The sequence below is a fragment of the Brachyistius frenatus genome, unplaced genomic scaffold, assembly GCF_029030835.1.
Source record: "Brachyistius frenatus isolate BFR_SWC_R1_liver_20210118 unplaced genomic scaffold, ASM2903083v1 Contig_85, whole genome shotgun sequence".
Taxonomy (NCBI): Eukaryota; Metazoa; Chordata; class Actinopteri; family Embiotocidae; genus Brachyistius; species Brachyistius frenatus.
In genome coordinates, this window is record NW_027210684.1 from 598648 (window position 1) to 619144 (window position 20497).

Below are 20497 nucleotides of genomic sequence, written 5' to 3' on the forward strand. Positions count from 1 at the left end.
AACAATACCCCATCATATCCTATAAAAAAAACAAAAAAAACGGTATTCATTAAAAGAGGAAACGGGACCTTGACCTGACCTCTTCCCCCCCCATGCTCAATAATCAGAATCAGCTTTATTGGCCAGGTATGTTAACACATACAAGGAATTTGACTGCGGTTATAACTTGTTCTCTCAAGGTGCAAAAACAACAACAAACAGACATATAAAACATAAATAGACATGTATACAGCTAAGAAAGAAAGAAACAAATATGTACACCATATATATATATATATAACCCTTTCAGATTTGCCTTCATCACCTCTATCTGTGCTCTATTTTTCCTACACCTCATAACTACATCCCCCACATCGCCATGTCTGGTGCTTCCCTACCAGTTTTAGTGTTTTGTTTAGTGCACAGTGCCCCAACCTTAACCTTCTTAATATGATTTCCACTGTCCTGTGCCCACCCACCACTTACCCTTGTACCTTTAATACTATTTTGTACTCGATACAGGTGTCTCCCTTTTTCCTCTCTGTCCGACCTTTCTTGCCACATTTGATAGATTCCCCCCCCCCATATAATACATTTGACCTATGATTTACTGATGCTAATTTTCATTTCTATCTTTTTTTTTTTTTTAAAGTGCTCTTTGCCAGCACATCCACCTTCTCGTTCCCACTCACCCCTACATGCGCTGGAACCTACAGAACGTTTACCAGACTTCCCTGATGTGTGATCACATCTGTGCTGAGCAGAAAAGCATCTCAGATTGATTAAATCTTCCAACCTTAATGTGGATGTGTTCCCCTCTTGTCAGCCAAGAACAGAAAACTGAGGCTGAAGCGAGCACAGGTTTACCAAAACAGACAGTTTAAGGCTGGAAAAACGAAGCCTAGTCTGATCAATATCAAGTTCTGCTGAGGCTCCAGATGGTGGAATCAGACTTTGGCCTCAACTGCATCAACCTATGGATCCAACCTGCCTCGTTTCAACATTCCCAGCTGCTGCTGGTGGTGTAATGATGCGGTACTCTTGGTCACTTCAGGCCTCTTCCAACCAATCAGTGAATGCCAAAGCCCATCTGAATATTGTTTATGACCATGTGCGTCCCTTTACCATCAATTTACAATTTACCATCTTCTAATGGCTCCTTCCAGCAGAATAATGCACCAGATTAAAAAAGCAAGCAGACATCTCAGGCTGTTGTCATTGAACATGATGGTTCTGTGGACTTCAGTTGCCTCCTCAGTCACCACATCTGAATCCTGTAGGAAACCTTTGGATCGTGGTAGAACGGGAGATTGGCAGCGTGAATGTGCAGCTGACAAATCTGCAGAGATGATGAGATGAATCATGTCAAAACGGAGAAGAATCTCAAAGGAAGGAACGTGTTGTGGAATCCATGACAGCAAGAACTGAGGCTGTTTGAGATCAAAGGGAGGCCCGAGCCTGTATTAGTGTGGTTCCCAATAAAGCGATGAGACTGTGTGAAGATTTGACATTCCTACAGTCATGCTCCATCCACACAGGTGTGTTCACTTATGTTTCCTGATTAGAGCTCAGCGATGTGCAGGTGTGCCCGAACTGACGCACGCATTCCTATTGTGATCTCAGACAAAAGGCCCTTTTTACAGAAGATATGTTGGAATGTCTCCGTGCAAACATTAAAAAGGAAGGTGACTGAATTCCATTTAGCTGCTCTATTTGTGTTTGCTATTTACACCTTTCCAACACACCTTTTTCGCAGCAGATATGTGACCTTGTCACAGTGGGGAGAGCACAGGTGTATTCCTCTTAGGGGAGGTCCTGCTGCTCATGCTGGCTCACTGGGACACTTTCACAGAACTGAGCTGAGCCATCGTTAATTCTATTCATGTATGCTATAAAAAAAAAAGGAAAAAAAAAGGGTTATTAATAAGTGTTTCTGTGACCTCACATTGTCTCCACACAGGAGGTTTTAATCAGCCGGTGTGGAGGGAAGTCAAATTAGACGCTATTCACTGCACACACTTTGTTTGGTTCTTCTCTATACAGTAAAAATCTGTTTATCGTCTTAAACTGTAAGGTTGCCAACAACCTTTATTTCTATCATCAATACATCTGACGTGTTTCTTTCACAAGTAAATGTTCACGAAATAAAATACCCCAAAATATTGAAAAATTGTGTTTTTCATAATTTAGGGATTCTAATTGGAGGAAGATCAATTCATCCCTCATACTGTCTGAACTGAAACATTCATTATTTAATATTACATTAATGGTGATGATGTTTGATAACCTATCTGTATTAAACCTGCCATTGCTTCCTTTCTTTTTTAATCAACACCTCTCTGCTTTCTAGCACTCTTTAATGGCTTCTTATGAACCCCTTCTTTGGATCAAATTTAGGTGCGAGACTGTCTGGAATTTGACCTGAAAAATATCTGGTGCACTTTAAACAATGTCTCTGACAATCTCTCCATCATCCACACATTCATCATAATCTTAAACACAGAACTTAAATCAACCGAAGTTCATTCAAAGGGCTTAAAAAGAAAGAAACGATCAAATCAAAATGAACAATCACGACAGAGTTGTTTCGAAATAATTTATTCAGTTATACAAATACAAAACACGTCTCTCACTCATTTATCATAAAATAGGCAGGTGTTGGTGGCGTCTCCTCTCGATGTGTCATCACGGATCACCACCCCACAGAAACTGACAGCAGTTTGCCTGAAGTTACAACGCAGCTCAGTTCAGATGATGCGTTTCAAACCTACAGTATGTGAGGAGGAATTCCGTTGCTACTTTAAACAAACTAAAAGTGATTCTGCGAGGTTCTCGTCTCTCCAACAAGCAACAAAACAGCTCACATACATGACCAAAAACAAAGAAAGAAGTCCAGTTGTGTGTGTGCGTTAAAGTTGCATTAGAATTGCTGTGATTACAGACAAATATGTCGAGTCCCATTTTGTTCTGACGGTAACAGAGAGATCAGGTGACAGGAGGTTCTCATCAGTTTCATTGTTGGTCAGTGATCTTTGGGACTCGTGGGCACTAATTCACATCCTGCACTCTTACGGAACGGATGATACACTTGACAGAATGAAATTCAAGTCATTAAAACATTTTTCTCCCAAACTGAAGAACACAAAAGCTACATATAAAGGGGGAAAAACAGGAAGTTGACAAACAACGAGGGGATACTGAAAGCTTCATGTGAAATCAAGTCATTTTGTCTTGTGCTTTGGCCTTTAAAAGAGAAATGCTTCCTACTCATAGCGTTTGGCTGGATGTACACTTGACAGCTTCATTTATATATATATATATATATATATATATATATATAAAAAAAAAAAAAAACAGGAATAAAAGGAACACGTTCTGATTTGACCTTAAAACCTTAAAGAGGTGTTCTACTGTAGCTGATATAACTTTACCGAGAAGAAACGAAACTGCTGTGTAAAGTCTCGTTCCATTTTGTGCCCACGCTCGGTCCTCGTTTTGATGCTTTAAACGGCAGCAGGTTTTCTCCTGCGACGTCGACGTGCTGATCCAGAGTCGTTCCTGCTGTCCTAAAACGTGTATCTCATTAAAAATAATACGGGTTGAGTTTATTTGGGCTGTGTGGTGCTCAGCAGGCGGCCCGGGGTCTCCCTGCATCAGACTGATCCTACCACCAAACAAAGAGACGCTGACGGTAGTTCAGAAGCCTTCGAAGAAGAAGAAGAAGAAGCTGCGGCGGGTCGTCAGACGAGCTCGAGCACCTGCGGAGAGAAAAGATACACGACGGATATTATCGGCTTGTTCCGGAAAACAAAGAGTCAGAAACAATAACATGATCAAAGTCAAGGATTTGACTCCATATCTAACAAATGAAAACTAGATCTGTGTGGCTGAGGGTATTAAAATGGTTTAGAAGTTGAGTTTTAACGTCAAGACATTTTTATCTATTAAATCAAAAAATGAATTAATAACATCGGAGGACAGCACAACAAAAAAAATTCTACTTCATAGTTACCATTTTAGACTCTATAATAAGAAATTATGAAACAATTCAAAAGGTACATTTCTCCCAGATATGCTTTCCAATGGTCCGGCATCCAGCCATGCACATCGTTTTGATTTGATGTGGTGATGACATGCATACTTATGGATTGATTTGACTGCTTCAAAATGACAAAGGCATTACATCTGGATTATTAATTTGCCTTTAAAGCTTCACAGAGCAGCAGGTTTCAAAAGCTACCCTGCAAAGCAGGTTTTTATAATATTCGATCTAAAAGGACCAGTCAACTGACAGAGACTTAACTAGTCACCGTTTCTTATGAATAATTACATGATATTTCTTAAACACAAATATTTTCTGTCAATTAAGCAACTGCCTGAGCTTCACCTGGGCAGAATACTTTGACTGGAGCCTGCGGTTTTTATGTACAAGTTTCAAAACACAAACCTTGATTGTTCCTTGACTGTTCGCAGCAATCAGTACGTTTGACTCCTGAAAAACAAAGCATCATTATTAAAAGACGAGACAGTTCCAGACTAAATGACCTTTATAATTTAATATGAGAAGTTATTATTGATATGGGAGTACTATTCCCCGTCTTAAACAAGGTTGCTTGTGAATCTCATGACGTATCTGTCATGGCTCCCAACTCTCCTTCCTTCCAAAAGCATGGAGATCGGAGTTTAAACTAGTTGATGTGTTTGATTGATTGTTGGGTCACTCACTCCGTCCGGCAGCGCCCTCCAGCACACAGCGCTGACAAACTCGTTGGTGTCGTCTTCCTTCTTGTCTTTGTCCAGGACACTCTTCACCGTGTCAAACTTGAATGTTAACAGTGTCTTGGAAAGTCCTTTGTAGTATAGATACAGGGAGTTGTTCTCACTGCCTACAAACACACACAAACAAAAGGTCATTTGGAGAATTTCCATATTGGTCTTTAACTTAGAGAGTTAAAGTGCAGATTATTCGGAGGTGTGGTCGTTACAGTGTTACTCAGAGTCACTGCTCACCACAGGCAACGTAGTCTCCATTGGACGCCAGGCCCACAAAGTTCTTCTCATTGATGTGACCCTTAAAGGAGCGCAGACAGTGAGGCTTGTTGACGTTCCACAGCTTCAGCTGGCTGTCTGTCGAACTGCCAATCACAGTGAAAATACAGTTTAGAGTCATCAAGAGTCAAGAACTGCAGACATCAAGAGTCAAGAACTGCAGGGCATTTGGTGATATGTGACATGTTGACCCTCGTCAGGTGTCTCGATACTTTAATATCACCCGTATCAGATCTCTATACACAAAAAGTACATAAATCCAATACTGTGCGATTCTTTTTTCAGCTATTTGAATAAGTCTGCTGCTAAAACAAATATAAGAGCTAGTAAAAAAAATAACTGAACATCTGAATTTCTAACACTAAAAAAAAATAAAACTTTCAACACAAACTTTGCAGGTGCGTATGGTTTCTTTAAACTTGAAGCCCAAAGCCTCAGGTGACAAACAGAAACCTTTTGATTGAACATTCTCACCAGTTGTCATGAAATCTGGTTAGTTTTATACTTGAATTAGTAAAAAAGAAAAAGAAGAAAAAGAAAATAAAAATTGAGCCAAAAATATATCATGGCATAAAAATGTTAGTCATGCCTAGTTCGGCAGTTTGTTTAGGGACCAAAAATTAAAAAAAAAAAAAAAAGCATGAAGTACATAAATGCAGGATTTACACTGAAAACTCGGATACGTAGAACTCTACTGCTGAAAATAAGGCTAAACGGACTTACGCGGAAACAATCTCCTCTCCGTTGACAAACTTGGCGTAGGACACGGCCTTCCTGTGGCCTTTGAACACCATGATTGGCTGCTTAGTGTTGCGTAGATCATAGTAGTGGACACAGTGGTCTGTGAGCGAAAGGGGAAAAAAAAAATAGCATGCATTCAGCATGAGAGAATAGAGGTTGTTACACATCATTCATGGCTGAAAACAAACGGTGTCCAGCGGCCACGGGGAAAAGATGGAGCAATGTCTTTGTTGACTTTTGCTGAAATGTGTGTTTCTGACAAAAAAAAAAGAAAAAGTTCTCCATCAGTGCTGTTGGGGAATAAATACTGCACTATGCCTGCTTGCGTTTGCCAACGTCCCAGCTTTGCTCCAGACAGAAAAGCAACAACTCCAAGGTGAAGGAGCGGTTTCCTTTTCCAGGCTTAGTGGACTTGGACCTCAGAGACACAGGGAATGAGGTAAATAAGCCAGGGCCATTCCCCGCTGGATAACACCGAGTTTCTGCTCCGCTAGTTTGGAGCTCTATTCATCCAAAGTTTGTTACAGGCACGACTGTTTCTGTGCATGACCCAGCATTTCTTATAATTCTTTTTTCTCCTCTGGGGGAGTAATAAATGAAGTTTTCAGAAGTTTGTTTGGACCACCGGAGTTTGTGTGACCACACACAAAATTTAGTAGTCTACAAGGAGAAACTGCAGCGGTGAGCTGAGAACAATGATAATTCATCACAATACGAGAAAAACAAGGTTTTTTTTGCATGCGATTCTTAAGCAAGACAGATCGTGCACTGACGACTTTCTCATCTCTTTTCTTTCAGTTTAGTACAAACTTCTAACATCTGAAGGTAACTGAACTCAAGTCACTCAAGGAAATCAAGTTGCAGTAATTAATACAAATTCAAGCAATCTCCCCAATATTTGTCTAAGCTTGATTATTCTGCACAAAACTCACTTTATCGACAACAACAGCAACAGTCAGCCAGGCTCTTCAACCTCTGCTCTCTTTATTAAAATAAGAACACATGCTGGCTGACCAGGAAAACAAGAATAACCGGAAAAAACACCAAAAACCGAGGAGACGGGTTTATGGGAAATGTGGTGTTTCCTTGGTAATGAGGAATGTGTTAATTCGTTTTATACACACTTCCACCTGGGAGTGAGAGTACTCTGTTTTTGTGTATACAGCATGTGTTGAATTAATATTATTTAAAAAAACATTTAAAGCCCTTGTTTCCACAGCAGATGTTACTTTTGTGAAAACTAGTCCCAGATTGTCTGTTTTGTAAAGTTACATCACGTTTGTAACTTTGAGCCACACTGTTCTCCAAGTTCTAAACAAATAATACCAAAAAAAAAATGCTATATATAATATTTCTGTGATGTGTATTGTGCTTATTATTAAAGAAAGTGATTACATATGACTTTATTTATGAAGTAGTCATTAACATTTTTTTTTTTTTTTTACTTGACTCGCAAATTTTTGCTAATTGCTGTTATTTTACAGCAAAAAACACAAACAAACAAACCAAAACAACTTTTGCCCACAACCAACAATACAGTGAGGACAAAGACAAGGCAAATTGAAGACACTAAACTTAAAAGCGGTCCTGATCTTACCTGCACAACCGAAGGCCAGGTGATATCTGGAGGTCGGGCTGAATTTAACACAGCAGACGTTGGCCTTAGCCTCGATGCTCGCCACCGAGTTGTCAAGATTGGTTGACCACAACTTCACTGAAGAAGAAGAACACAATATTTGACAATGGGTAAAACTATGGTGTAACAGAAGCCGGAGAGCTGGAAGATGATTTGTGTCGGTAATCTTGGCAAACACGGTGTTCCTCAGGTACCTTTAGCGTCATCAGAACCAGACGCTAAGAGCTTGGGGTCCATCAGATTGAAGTCAACGCTCCAACACCTTTTTTCATGTTCCTGCAAAGACAGCAGAGGAACTCTTAGAAGGTGTCATCATAAATATGTTGATAAACTTATTATTGATATTATGATCTGATATTAGCCTGTCACAGATATATCTTATCAGGGTTTATGTTGTCCAATGTGAATTGTTTTTAAAGAACAGAAATGTATAAATTGTTCCATATATTTATTTATTTTTTTAATTTAAAATGATATACAACTATTACACATCAGGTGAGGTTGATTGTTTCAGCGCACTGATGTCATTTTGGACAAACTAAAATATTCAGCCTCCATTAGACAGCGTTGTCCCAACTGTTTCATAACCAGTCAGCTGATATGTTGATGGTGTTTCTGTTTTCACTCCCTAACATTGGCCAGGAACTAAAAACTATCGATAATTCTGCTCCTCATTTGAATTATCGATACTTTTTAGTTCCTGGCCAAAGCTGACGAGCAGAAATTGTCCCCCTCTTTACAAACAGCTCTGCTTCGACTCTCCCACCTGGTAGACTTTGGACCTCTGGCCAGTGAATCCGTCCCACAGAATGACCGTCCCCTCGTAGTCACTGCTGGCCAGAAGGTTCTTGTGGTAACTGCTCCAGCTGATACAGCTGCACAGAACAAGGTCGGGATCACTTTCACATTAACATTCAAGTTCATCACACATATTACATGCATATTGACAAATTGTGAATATTATCATGACTTATTTTGGTACTGTCTTTGTAATTGTTTTTAACACAAAGAGAGTTCAAATAACTTAAGTTTGGCTTGTGTAGACCTGCATGACACTGCTGCTCAGACTCGGGTCCAATTACAATATGGGAACATGATTAGTCTTTGAAGGTTCTAAAATAAGTGGACACCAGGTGATGTCTGGTGATCTTTGTCACCCCAAGTGCATTTTACCTTCATAAGCATATTGTAAAAGAATGAACATGTGTGTTCAGTCATTCTCTCACATGGATTACAAGAAGATCAGAGTTGCTTAATAAGATTTGGTGGTGTGGTTTTTAAGAGGTGAAAGATGGAGGAACACCGTGCTCCTGTTGGAAGGTGTTTCCCTCACCTGATTTTGGAGTTGCAGGTCATTTCGTTGACAGGGTAGTGAATATCCACTGCATCCTGGATCACAGTGCCGTACTCAAACACCTTGATCTTCTTGGTCACACCCGCGATGGCGAAGTAGTCACAGTCACGGTCAAACTCAATACTGAAACACAGATGAGAAGATGTCAGAGAGCGAGTCGTGATCAAGACTACACGGACAAAAAAATATGTGGTGAACCGCACGAGGTAAAATGTTGACATATGATGTGATTAAGATGAAAATGAGTAAACAGATTTACCTATTGAAGGCGCATTCAGTGATGCAAACATAAATTGACATAAAATACAAAATAATTGTGAATTTTGTGTTTTGGCCCAAAGTTCTGATCACTTATTCTGTATTTTGGCATCAATTAACGATTGCATCACTCTGGCCTTAAACGTCTTAGAAAGTGTTTATCAAATCTCAGATATAATGGATGACACAGTTTTGGCCTTCTGTAATGGCACCATGCTGCAGCGGGATTTTGCACGTAAAATCTGAATTGAATTATTCATTATTTGAGTTTTTGCTGGTTAAAACCATCCTGACTCATCACAGATCGTTGCTGCAAACAGTAACAGGCATTTGCTTTTCATACCTTGAGACAATACTGGAGCCGTTATAGAGGTCGCTGGCGTAGGAGAGGGTGGCCAAGGGCCGCACGGAGTTGTAGCGGGTGAACTTCGACAAACACTCCATGAAGTCATCCAGCTGGTTCAGGTTCCTGCCCTCGTCTGAAAACACCCGACACACAACGTCAATGCACCCATACTATGTGAACTACATGTCGTGAAAAAAGTCCAAATATAACCAAACTGAACGTTGAAGAAGCTTCAAGTCCCATTTCAACATTAATATATTAGACTAAAAGTAAATAAGATCACTGTTGTTCTTCCAATGCTACGAGCTGAGACTTTTAACAAGAAACATCCATTTTGTGCCAGCGAGCAGGGACGTTTGTGGTAAATATTTAAGTATTAAGAAACAGTAACTTCAGCAGTAACACGGAGATGAGACAAACAAGGGACTCATGTCCTTCCTCCATGCAGGTGTAGTCCAGTTTCACCACTGATGTCCAACATTAAAACAACTTACTGTGTGTTTAACTGACTGCAGATAAACAATAACAACCTGTGACGAGTACCTGTGATGCGCGACATTTTGTTGGAGAAGTAGCACTGCTCTAGATCCTCAAAATGAGCCGTCAGCCTCTTTCTTCTGGATGCCAGGGTGCTGTTGTACCAGGTCTGTCGCTTTCCCTGCACACACAATCCCAAAAGTAGGGTTTGTCAAGTCAGTGCAAAACTCAACTGTCAAAGCTCATGTTTACATCAAAATATCCATCTGAACTTGGCATTAACATCCATTGTGATTACTATCCGTCATAAACGTGGAGAGGTTTTAGGGATAGATAAGGAACTTTTTTTTGGTAGTCCCCTGGAGGCAAAACCAGTGGCCTGCATCTATATCATAACACAAACAAGCAAGATATCTAGCAAGAGCATGAAAATGACAGATATGACTTTCATTCAGGGTTTGAAGTTATTTAAATGAGCTTTCCTGACATACCTGGGTTGTTCCACCAAATCCTGGAGGCTGGCTGTAGTCTGGTGGCTCGATGATACTGCTGCAGCTACTCAACAAAGAAAACATACAAGCAGACATACAGTCAGGTAGATTGTACCGTAATACATCCTGACTATATGTTAGGGCTTTATAGCAATTCACTGGTTATTATAGAGCAAAAGGAAAAACATTTTCCTCAGTAAATTACTGAGGTAAACCACCAAGCTGAAGGTGTTATTGTGTGATGATGACTGGTTTTCCTGTACAGATATAATGTATTGGAGCGCAGAGGTCAGCCGTACCTGGGAGCTGGAGAGGGAGCCTCCACATTCGGCACCGTGCACTCGGCCTCCATCATCGGTGAGTACAGCCCGCTCATTTCCTGGAAAATGACACCAAAATCACTCGTTTGTCTCAGTGACACCAGTTGTTGTGATTTCACAATAAAAGCCATCTTTAGACGACGGCAGGTGTTGATAAGTTCGGCTTGCTTACCTCAACGCGCTTAATGTCCTCTTCAAGAAAGTTGAGCTCTTTCTGCAGTTGCTCTAGTTGCTGTTGACAGAGACAAACACAAATAAAAATGCATGTGGATATTCTTTATTTAAATATACTGATATACTGTTTTTAACACATATTTAAGCTCATTCTTTCGTTTATGCCTTCTTTGTACACGGCTGAGTTTTCTCCATCACAAATGTCAGTCTATGTCCAGCAGTACAAGAAGTCTGGAAGTCAAATCTTTACATCTAGAAAAACAGCAGCACCTCTCTCTTGTTTCTCCTGGCTTCTTTAAGGAACTCCATGAGAATCTGTCTCTGGGCTGCTTGGGATTCCTGGTGGAGATGTAGACATCAGACATAATCAAACACAAGCATAACTGAATCCGTAGAAAAATACACAAAACGAGGTGCAGGTAAAGTGAGCATATCATAAGTCTGGCACGTGTATGCAGAGTCACACAAGAGCGAAGCACAGCGCAGACGGTCCGTCCATAGTTTAGTAATCAATGATTAGCTTCGTCAGCAGGTGAAGTGAAGACCCTCAACTCAAAGATGAAGCGACAGACATCCTTCTGTCAGCCCTGTCCAAGGGGAGGGTTTTGGATGTTTGATGGCATTCGTTGAGCCAAGAATATCGAAAAGTATTTTGGTTTAAAATGCCCAAAGCTTCTTTAAATGCGTATCATGACACAATAAGAGTTTTAATTGCAGCCCACATTTGGTCATTTCTTGAAAGTCTTTCTCCATTAAGATTTGCTTCAAGCTACAATCCTTGATGACCACCAAAGAGCAGGCTCACCCCCAGCAGTTCAAAGGCAGGATTGAAACCTGGTATCACGCTCGCATTGATTGACGGGTTGCTCAACACAGAGACTGACTCTGTAAAAGAATCCAATGAAAGCTCTTAAGGTATTTTGGATGATAGTGAAGGTTTGTTTAGATAATGATAATGATTGTAAATACGGGTGTAATAAAGGCCAGTAATTCAAAACATATAGACTCCTCCTGCTATTTACATGGTCAGAAATACATGAGGCCTTAAGGTTGTTGAGACTACCACATCTGGAAAAACATCTGCATTCCTTGATTCAGTAATCAAGTCAATTATCGCAACGGGATCTAACACGGATAATTCACAATTAATTAAGTAAAAATAAAGAGTGGCTAAACAAACACAAGTCCAATCAGATAAAAAGAGTGAAATTAAACATGTCCAGAGGCAAATCATCGGAGAAATGTGAGAACACGCACGCTCACGATGAATCAGGGAAAAAAGCAGCTGTTAAACTCAGCCAGCCGCCAAGATGAACAATCCACCAGAAAGATGACCTGGAGTGACATGAAGCTGGAGAAGTGGAGGGTCGTACCAGCGAGGCGTGGTGGTACCAGAAGTCTGGTAGATAGACTACTCAGTCAGAAATGAGGTCTGGCTTTGTTGCTTTAAGTCAAAATGTAAAATCCTGCATGGTGTAAAAGTAGGCTGTTGTTAAAAAGAGCGATGAGACCGCTGAATAAAGATCCATTGACAGTTAAGACTAATTAAGAATCAGGAATAAACTTTCAGAAATATTTTTAAGAATTATATTTATTGTCAGATTCTAGACCCCAAGAACAAGACTGGTTCATAAGCTAGTACATGGCTGGACCTTGCATGAAACACAAGAGGGCTTTTAATTTGAAGAAACTCACGCAGCGTTCGGCCGACCGACGGTGAACGTTCATCACTCAGTCAGTCGCCGAGTCACCGATGGACCTCACTGGTCCGGTCAAACCGTGATCGCTCTCTTTGCAAACACTGTCTGACAGCACAACATTTCTACCCATGTCAGAGAGCTGAGGATCTGGAGGGCATCGTAGGCAGAACCACGAGCAGTGAGACAGCACCGAAACCATGATGGACAGTCCCGCAGACCTACGCTACATCTTTGACAAGTCATTAGACAATCTTGGCGAGTGTTGTTGAGAGAGTGTTAAGACGGGTAAAAAGCTGTCCTCGTTAAATCTCAATGTAGCACACTTTTCTGGTGTTTGATATCCACGAGAAGATATTTCTCTATAGTTTTACATCTCCCTGAAGGTCTATCGACAGCAGGCTGTTTTGTGCCTTTGTCTTTAAGGCACATGGATATTAAAAACCCTTTCTTCTGATTGGCTGGCTCTCTTGAGTGATGCAGGCCCAGTGAAACCACAAGCATTAAAAGAAAAGAAAGTGGAAAAATGAATCTATACAAGATGTAACTAGGCTATATCTGGCAGCAGGGAACTTTGACAGCTGCTGCCAAAAGAAACAACACATTGTAAGGGTCCTGCATGAGTTCCTCAAACACTCAGCACCAGTAAAGCAGCCACAAATCTGACACACTCCCAATCATTGAAATGTTAAATGCAGCATCTCCTCTTTACATTGGAAATCTAAACTTTTCACTGCTCTCTAGTGGACAACCTATGTAGTGCTTACAAATGTTGCTCAATCCTGCAGCTTCACATGACTGAACATATTCACAGATAAGACCTCAGTTTTATCAGCGATGCTCTTTGTGTGTTACTATTTATAGGACAGCCAATCAGAGACACTGCATGTGTGCATGTGTGTGTATGTGCGTGTGTGTGTGTGTGTGTGTGTGTGTGTGTGTGTGAAGGAGAGGAACAGAGATGAGCATGTGTCACAGTTGTGTCGCTCCATCCAGTGATCTTAATACACGTGAATGACACACTGCTCATTATTGATCTTGTAGTGACCATAATTGCAAATTAAAAGCAGAAACACGTAATTTCCTCAACAGGTTGTGATTTTTGAACTCACGCCCACTGTGAGTGTAAGACAGTGCTGATGTGACAGAATACAAGTTAACAGGATAGGTTGTGGCTCCTACTTCTCTTTTCGTGTCGCCCAGACTGATGAAAACAATTAAAAGGAAATGTGGCCGAGTGTTCAGAGACGGAGCTGCACACCAGGTTTCAGTGACTTTACTCAGTGCCAGTCTCTGACGCTGACATGCCGAACATCACGGAAATATACCATATTCAGCAACTTTAGACATTCTGAAGAGGCCGTAAACACTCAGTGGACAGTTTAATAGGTACGACTGTACAGTCTATTCCAATCCATTACACCCGTCTGCCATGATGTCTAACTTTATGATGCAGATCATTTCCTTGGCAGTGAGTCTTCTAATCGACTGCATTATACTGCGAGAGTTTCCAATATTCTTTTCTCCCAGAATAAATAAAAAGAGAAAACAAAAAAACAAGAAACACCTCTCAACAGTAGCTGTTCATCTCAAAGTAACCTACTCCTCCTCACACTGTAAAAGAAGCAGCGCCTGCTATCATGTCCACAAAACCATTATCAGGTAACTCTGATTTTTATCGTCCCTTTGTTGTCCTTCCAGATCAGTGACTATTAAACATGTTTGATAATTTTATCTTTTGTATTATTTCATGTATTTTCATCCGCTGATGTCAAGATAAGTGATTATTGTTCTAAACATCCGAAAATGAGCACTTTTATAAACCTTTTACTACCACATAAAATGCAGTCTAATACTTTTTCCACTGTCATACTTGTAGCAGAATGACATAAGACCAAACAACAGTAAGGCTCCCAATTATTACTGACATTTATATCACATTTGTGTCAGTATTATCCAGTTGTATATAATCGTAACCATACGATTATATAGAATATTATATAGAATATATGTTATCACTTAAAATTGTATTTAAATTTAAATTGACACTCTTGCCAGTTATGAGCAGCTGCTGTACTTTGCTGCAGGTCTGATGTCACTGTTTGAGCACAATCCACTGGTGCAGCAGTGAAGACGAAATATTCAGGACCGTTCTGTATCTTCCTCCTTTACTGTGGAAGTTATGAGTCATCTGTGACTTGAGTGATCATCGACCTCAGATGAAGCTAAACAGCCAAAAAGCAGATGCAAAAAGCAAGAAATGCTTTGCAAAAAAACTAGATTATAAAGATGATCATCCTCAGATCTGTACTCACCGCCTCCAGCTGCTTCTTCTTCTGAACCAGGAGCTCCAGCATCAGATTGACATTCGCCAGGTCCAAGTTCTCCTGATCAGGACTCAGAACGTCCTGGAAGACCTGCCACCTGGATCCGTTCTGGGGGCCAGAGACAACGATCAGTTACAGATTTGCTTCAATAATGTGAGGATGAAAACAAGAGATGGAGAGATTCACATGCAGAGAAAAAAATAAAATAAAATACATATATATATATATTTATTATATTCGTGTGGTGTTGTACTTACAGGATGATCTAATTTTAGCCTCTTCTCCTCTGACCTTTGCTTCTGTTTAAGGATCAGTTCATTGACTGGAACACGATGGGGTGGGATGGTGGTGGTGGTGGTGGTGGGGGGGACAGGTAAATGAGAGGTGGAGAAGCTTTCTTTGTAAGTACAGTACATGACAAAAACATGACCAGAGTGTGACTTCAACAGTAAAGCAATGACACCTCGGCTAAGTCAGTTTACTTGCAGTTAATAATGTCAACATTTTTAAATGTTAGCTGAAGATTAATAGTCACACAAATCATTTTGATTTACAATCTAATTGCTGTTTTCTCTTAATTTTAAGCAACTATTATTGTACGCACCTAATCATAGTATAATAATACATACACCTTATGAAGAGGAAGAGCCAGTGCTGCAGCGTTTGGCTTTGAAACTAAATCCATTGCTCTCAATGTCAAAAGATGTTCACTGAAATGTGGTCAGTTGAACATCAGAATTTAAACACCTCAAGATGAAAAGTTGGTGGCGCTGATTCTCCATTAAACTACAGAAGCGACATGACGTCATTTAAAGAGCGTCAAACCTCGGAAGGTGGAAAGCATGGTTAAAATAGTGAAGGAAATATGACATTTCTGTTAGTTCCACCCAGATGAAGGAATAAATGTTTACGATTATACGAAACGATTGTGTTCAGCTCCAATAAGTGCCATCGGACGATATTGTAATAATCGTGACAAAGTTTACTTGCAGTATAAAAAACAAGAGCTGGCGAAGATATCGTTTCCAGCTTCACCTGCTGCACATCCAAACACACGCTGACGTTCGTCATGTGTCTGTCGCTGTTTAGGTGTTTGATCAAATAGGTCCTGATGACACAAATAGTTCTGTAAAGATTTTCCTTTTATTTGAATGTTTTAATTTGATTTTAAAATCATGATGTCGTAAAATAAAAAGACAAAATAACTGTGTAAACATGCAAGTTAAAGGGACCGGCACTGTGAAAACAACACCGGTTCCAGAGTTGTTTTCTGATCAACAGTTAAGACCACAAGCTTTAGACTCAAGATACCTACCAAGAAAGTTGGGGTAGAGCTGATCCACATTATCAATGATGTAGTTACACTTAGGACATCTGTTGCTGTCCTCCAAGCTCTGACGGATACACTTAAAACTGCAGGACAGAGGAGAGAAAAAATATAGTGGGAATAACTGAAACGGTGCAAAGACGGCAGGATAAAAAGAACAATGCGAGTCGGGTTTACCAGTAATTAAGTTCAGCCGAACCATAAATGTGCTGAAAGTGCCTCGTCAAGTACAGACATGTTTGACTGCTCTATTCTCATAATGCTTTGCAGGTTTTCTGTCTTCACAAACCGGTTCATCCTTTTGTTGCACTATTTTTGCTAGAATTGTTTTCAGCATGTGCTCAAACACCGTTCCTGTTTGACACTGGTAATCATGCCACCTACAATACATACGCAGAGTCGGCTCTTTTAGTGATAATTTTTCAGTCCAAACCATCTAATAAATACGGCAGAATAATTTCCAAAGACAAAACAATAGCTCTAATCAGCGATGCAAAAAGTATTGTTTCTTTTGAAGTAGGACACTATAAATCTGACATTTGTTTTCTAGAGCAGAACCCCTTTATGTATCTGAACCCCATGAAAAAAAGAAATCCCCACCATTTTCTCTGAAGTAATTTGAAACTGAAAAAAGTAAAATCGGCCTCCATCATTGTTTTTTTCCGTATTAAAAAAAAAAAAATCAAACTTAAATTTTGATCTTTGATTTAACAGAGTATTTTATAGGATAACACAAATGAAAATGGCAATGACGAAATTGATGGGATTCTTGACTTGATATTTTGTTGCACAACCTTCAGAGGAAATCACTGCAAACAACGGACTTGTGGAGCTCTCAGTGAGACTTCGGCGGGTGCCATCTCCAGACTACCCATTTCAGCTCTCTCCGTAAATGTTCTGATTCTGCTCAGGACCCATTGAGGGACACTTCAGAGTAGTCCAATGTTTTGTTCGTAGTTATTCTGGGGTGATTTAAGTTGTATGTTTTGGGTCATTATCCTGTTGAAGGACCCATGACCTGTGACTCAGACAGAGATTGCATTGTGCTCCGCAGATTGAAGGCACCCCGTATCAGAAACAGCAAAGCAGCCCTAAAAACAGGACTGAACCTCTTCCAAGTTTCACCACAGGTGTGGTGTTCTTTTCTTGGAATACTTCCTCTATGAACACAGAGCTGACGTATCTTACCAAAAAGCTCCAGTTTTGTCTAAACGGTCTGAAGGATATTCTCCCAGAAGCATTGTGACTTGTCAATATGAAGTTTAGCACATTCTGGTCACTTTTTGTTGTTGTGTTTCCTTCAACAGTGGAGTCCTCCTGGGTTGTCTTCCATGGAGCCCACTGCGCTAAAAAAAAGGTGATGTAAGCCGCACTCAGACAGTGACGTACCTGGACCGCGGAAGTCACTCTATATCTACTTGGAAGTTTTCCTCGGTTCTTTGTCTGCCATCCTTCTGTTTAATCTGGGGTCAGTTTCCCTTTTGCAGCCACATTCAAGCAGTTTGACTACAGTCTGACAGACCTCACACCGCTTCAACAATGAAGCCGTTTGGAGACGGTCTTTTAGTCGTTACCTTTAACACTTAGCTACTGTGTTATGGGGAAGGCTGTTAGCTACAACTTTCCCATATACAGTGCATCCGGAAAGTATTCACAGCGCTTCACTTTTTCTTATATTACAGCCTTATTCCAAAATGGATTAAATTAATTGTTTTCCCTCAGAATTCTACACACAATACCCCATAATGACAACGTGAAATAAAAAAAATAGAAATTTTTGCAAATCTATTAAAAATCAAAAACGAAAAAAATCACATGTACATAAGTATTCACAGCCTTTGCCATTACACTCATAATTGAGCTCAGGTGCATCCTGTTTCCACTGATCATCCTTGAGATGTTTCTACAACTTGATTGGAGTCCACCTGGTAAATTCAGTTGATCGGACATGATTTGGAAAGACACACACCATCTATATAAGGTCCCACAGTTGACAGTGCATGTCAGAGCACAAACCAGGCACCGCTCATCACCTGGCCAATACCATCTCTACGGTGAAGCATGGTGGTGGCAGTATCATGCTGTGGGGATGTTTTTCAGCGGCAGGAACTGGGAGACTAGTCAGGATGGAGGGAAAGATGAATGCAGCAATGTACAGAGACATCCTTGATGAAAACCTGCTCCAGAGCGCTCTGGACCTCAGACTGGGGCGAAGGTTCATCTTCCAACAGGACAACGACCCGAAGCACACAGCCAAGATAACAAAGGAGTGTCTTCAGGACAACTCTGTGAATGTCTTTGAGAGGCCCAGGCAGAGCCCAGACGTGAACCTGATTGAACATCTCTGGAGAGATCTGAAGATGTCTGTGCACCAACGCTCCCCATCCAACCTGATGGAGCTTGAGAGGTCCTGCAAAGAAGAACGGGAGAAACTGCCCAAGAACAGGAGCCAAGCTTGTAGCATCATACTCAAAAAGACTTGAGGCTGTAATTTCTGCCAAAGGTGGTCCAACAAAGTATTGAGCAAAGGCTGTGAATACTTATGTACGTGTTATATTTCCATTCTTTATTTTTTAATATATTTGCAAAAAGTTTTAAACAAACTATTTTCACTTTGTCATTACGGGATATTGCGTGTAGGATTTTGAGGAAAAAATTGAATTTAATCCATTTTGGAATAAAGCTGTAATATAACAAAATGTGTAAAAAGTGAAGCGCTGTGAATACTTTCCGGATGCACTGTAAATAGACTGAATGACTGATCAGAAGATTGAAGATGTGTGATACTAATTAAAAGATAACGGTTAGTTTAAAATATCACTAAAACCCAACTATTTCTAACTCTATTTCTGGGGGTACCAACAACTCTATTGAGGTCATTTTAGATGAATCTTTATAGAAGAAATAATAATGTATCTCCTTTATTTGATTTACTCTTTTACATACCAAAGACATGCATAGTATAGATGGGAAATGTGCTTTTTATTTCATTACTCTTGAATTAAGTTTTTTTTAAGTGAGCTGTTAACGTGCCAACAAATTCATCCACGACTGAACATTTCACACGTGTGTGGTTTTGGTTGTAGACTTGTTTCGGGGCCTAAACAGCTTCTCAACAGGTTTGTCATTGTTGTCAGTCAAACTTGACCCCAGCCTCCAGCCTCCAGCCTCCGTCCCACACATCAACACTTACCAGAAACTGTGGCCACACTTCGTCATATGTGCCTCCTCTATCATTTCGAAGCAGATGGGACTGAAAAACAGACAGAAAGTCGTCACAATTCAGCTCTCAAACTTTTACAACAGTCACAAGGAAAAAAACAACAACAATCAGGTTTTCAGTCCAGAGAAAACTAACCAGACGAAATCGTTGCTTTTATCTTCGTACGAGTTCAGGAGGCCGTTGTATAAAGGCGCTTGGTGGAGGGACTTCTTCCTGCTGCCTGAGGACGCGGAGGGTCTGCTCAGAGAGGGGAAGCCGCCCCGGGACGAGGCTACGGCGGCCAGAGTTGGCGCCGACAAGCCGCCCTCGCCGGCTGCCGCCAGGGTCCGGGAGGGCACCACGTTCCCCGAGTTGTTCCCGTTGCTCGTGACGGCGTTGCTCCCGCCGCCGCCGTTGGTGTTCCCCGTGCTGCTGCTACTCGTGCTGGGCACTGAACTCGCCCCGCCAGCGCCGAGCTGCGGCCGGTTGCCCGACATCATGCGAGGCCGACGAGAAACTCCCCGAAATCCGCTGCGTCGCTGCTCAGAGCATCCGGACAGCGCTGCTCGTCGGCGGCTTTAGCGGGTTTGCTTGTGCGTTAGCATCCTGGGCGAAAGGCACAGTGGCCAAACATCCGGCGTTTTTAAGGTTGTCCGTCGGTGTTCGCCTCACGTTTGTAACTGACGGCGTGTTGCAAACTCGCTGGATTATAAATTGCAAACAGACACGAACATTGAAACGGACAACAAAATATCAGCGACTGCGTTGTCCAGGAGATTAGCCGGCTAGCTACTGTTAGCTACGGAGAGAAATCTCTTGAGTTTCCTCGATTACCCAGGGAGCCGTTGTCCTTCCGGCTTTTAACTACTGCCCCCTAGCGAGAAGGAGTTTAAGTGCACTGGTGGAAATGGCACCAGCGGAAAATACAATCGCTGTCAATGTGTTTCAGTCGGTGTTTCTAAGTCTCCATTACAGTTTTACTTCCTTTTGTCCAAATTCCTGATTTATTTAGAAGTATTAAAGATAATCAGAACTAAAATTAGGACCAGAAAACAACGAATTCCTTTTTTTTTTTTTTTTTTTAAGGAAACAACTGCTATAGATAGATAGATAGTTACT

At 40.9% G+C, this 20497-nt stretch overlaps 1 protein-coding gene across 1 annotated transcript; it reads right to left on the reverse strand.

The window, feature by feature from the left end:
* Window positions 1–2561: 2561 nt before the first annotated feature.
* cop1 (COP1 E3 ubiquitin ligase) lies at window positions 2562–20222 on the reverse strand. Its single transcript, XM_069709797.1, has 20 exons — window positions 19535–20222; window positions 19370–19429; window positions 16165–16262; window positions 15107–15171; window positions 14838–14957; window positions 11096–11164; window positions 10824–10883; window positions 10631–10710; window positions 10332–10395; window positions 9907–10021; window positions 9361–9496; window positions 8739–8882; window positions 8172–8280; window positions 7600–7681; window positions 7367–7483; window positions 5752–5869; window positions 4990–5114; window positions 4705–4865; window positions 4427–4471; window positions 2562–3737 (listed from the first exon to the last, which is right to left on the reverse strand). The coding sequence occupies exons 1-20, from the start codon at window positions 19876–19878 to the stop codon at window positions 3720–3722; spliced, it is 2130 nt and encodes a 709-aa protein (XP_069565898.1). The 5' UTR covers window positions 19879–20222; the 3' UTR covers window positions 2562–3719.
* Between the last annotated feature and the right edge of the window lie 275 nt (window positions 20223–20497).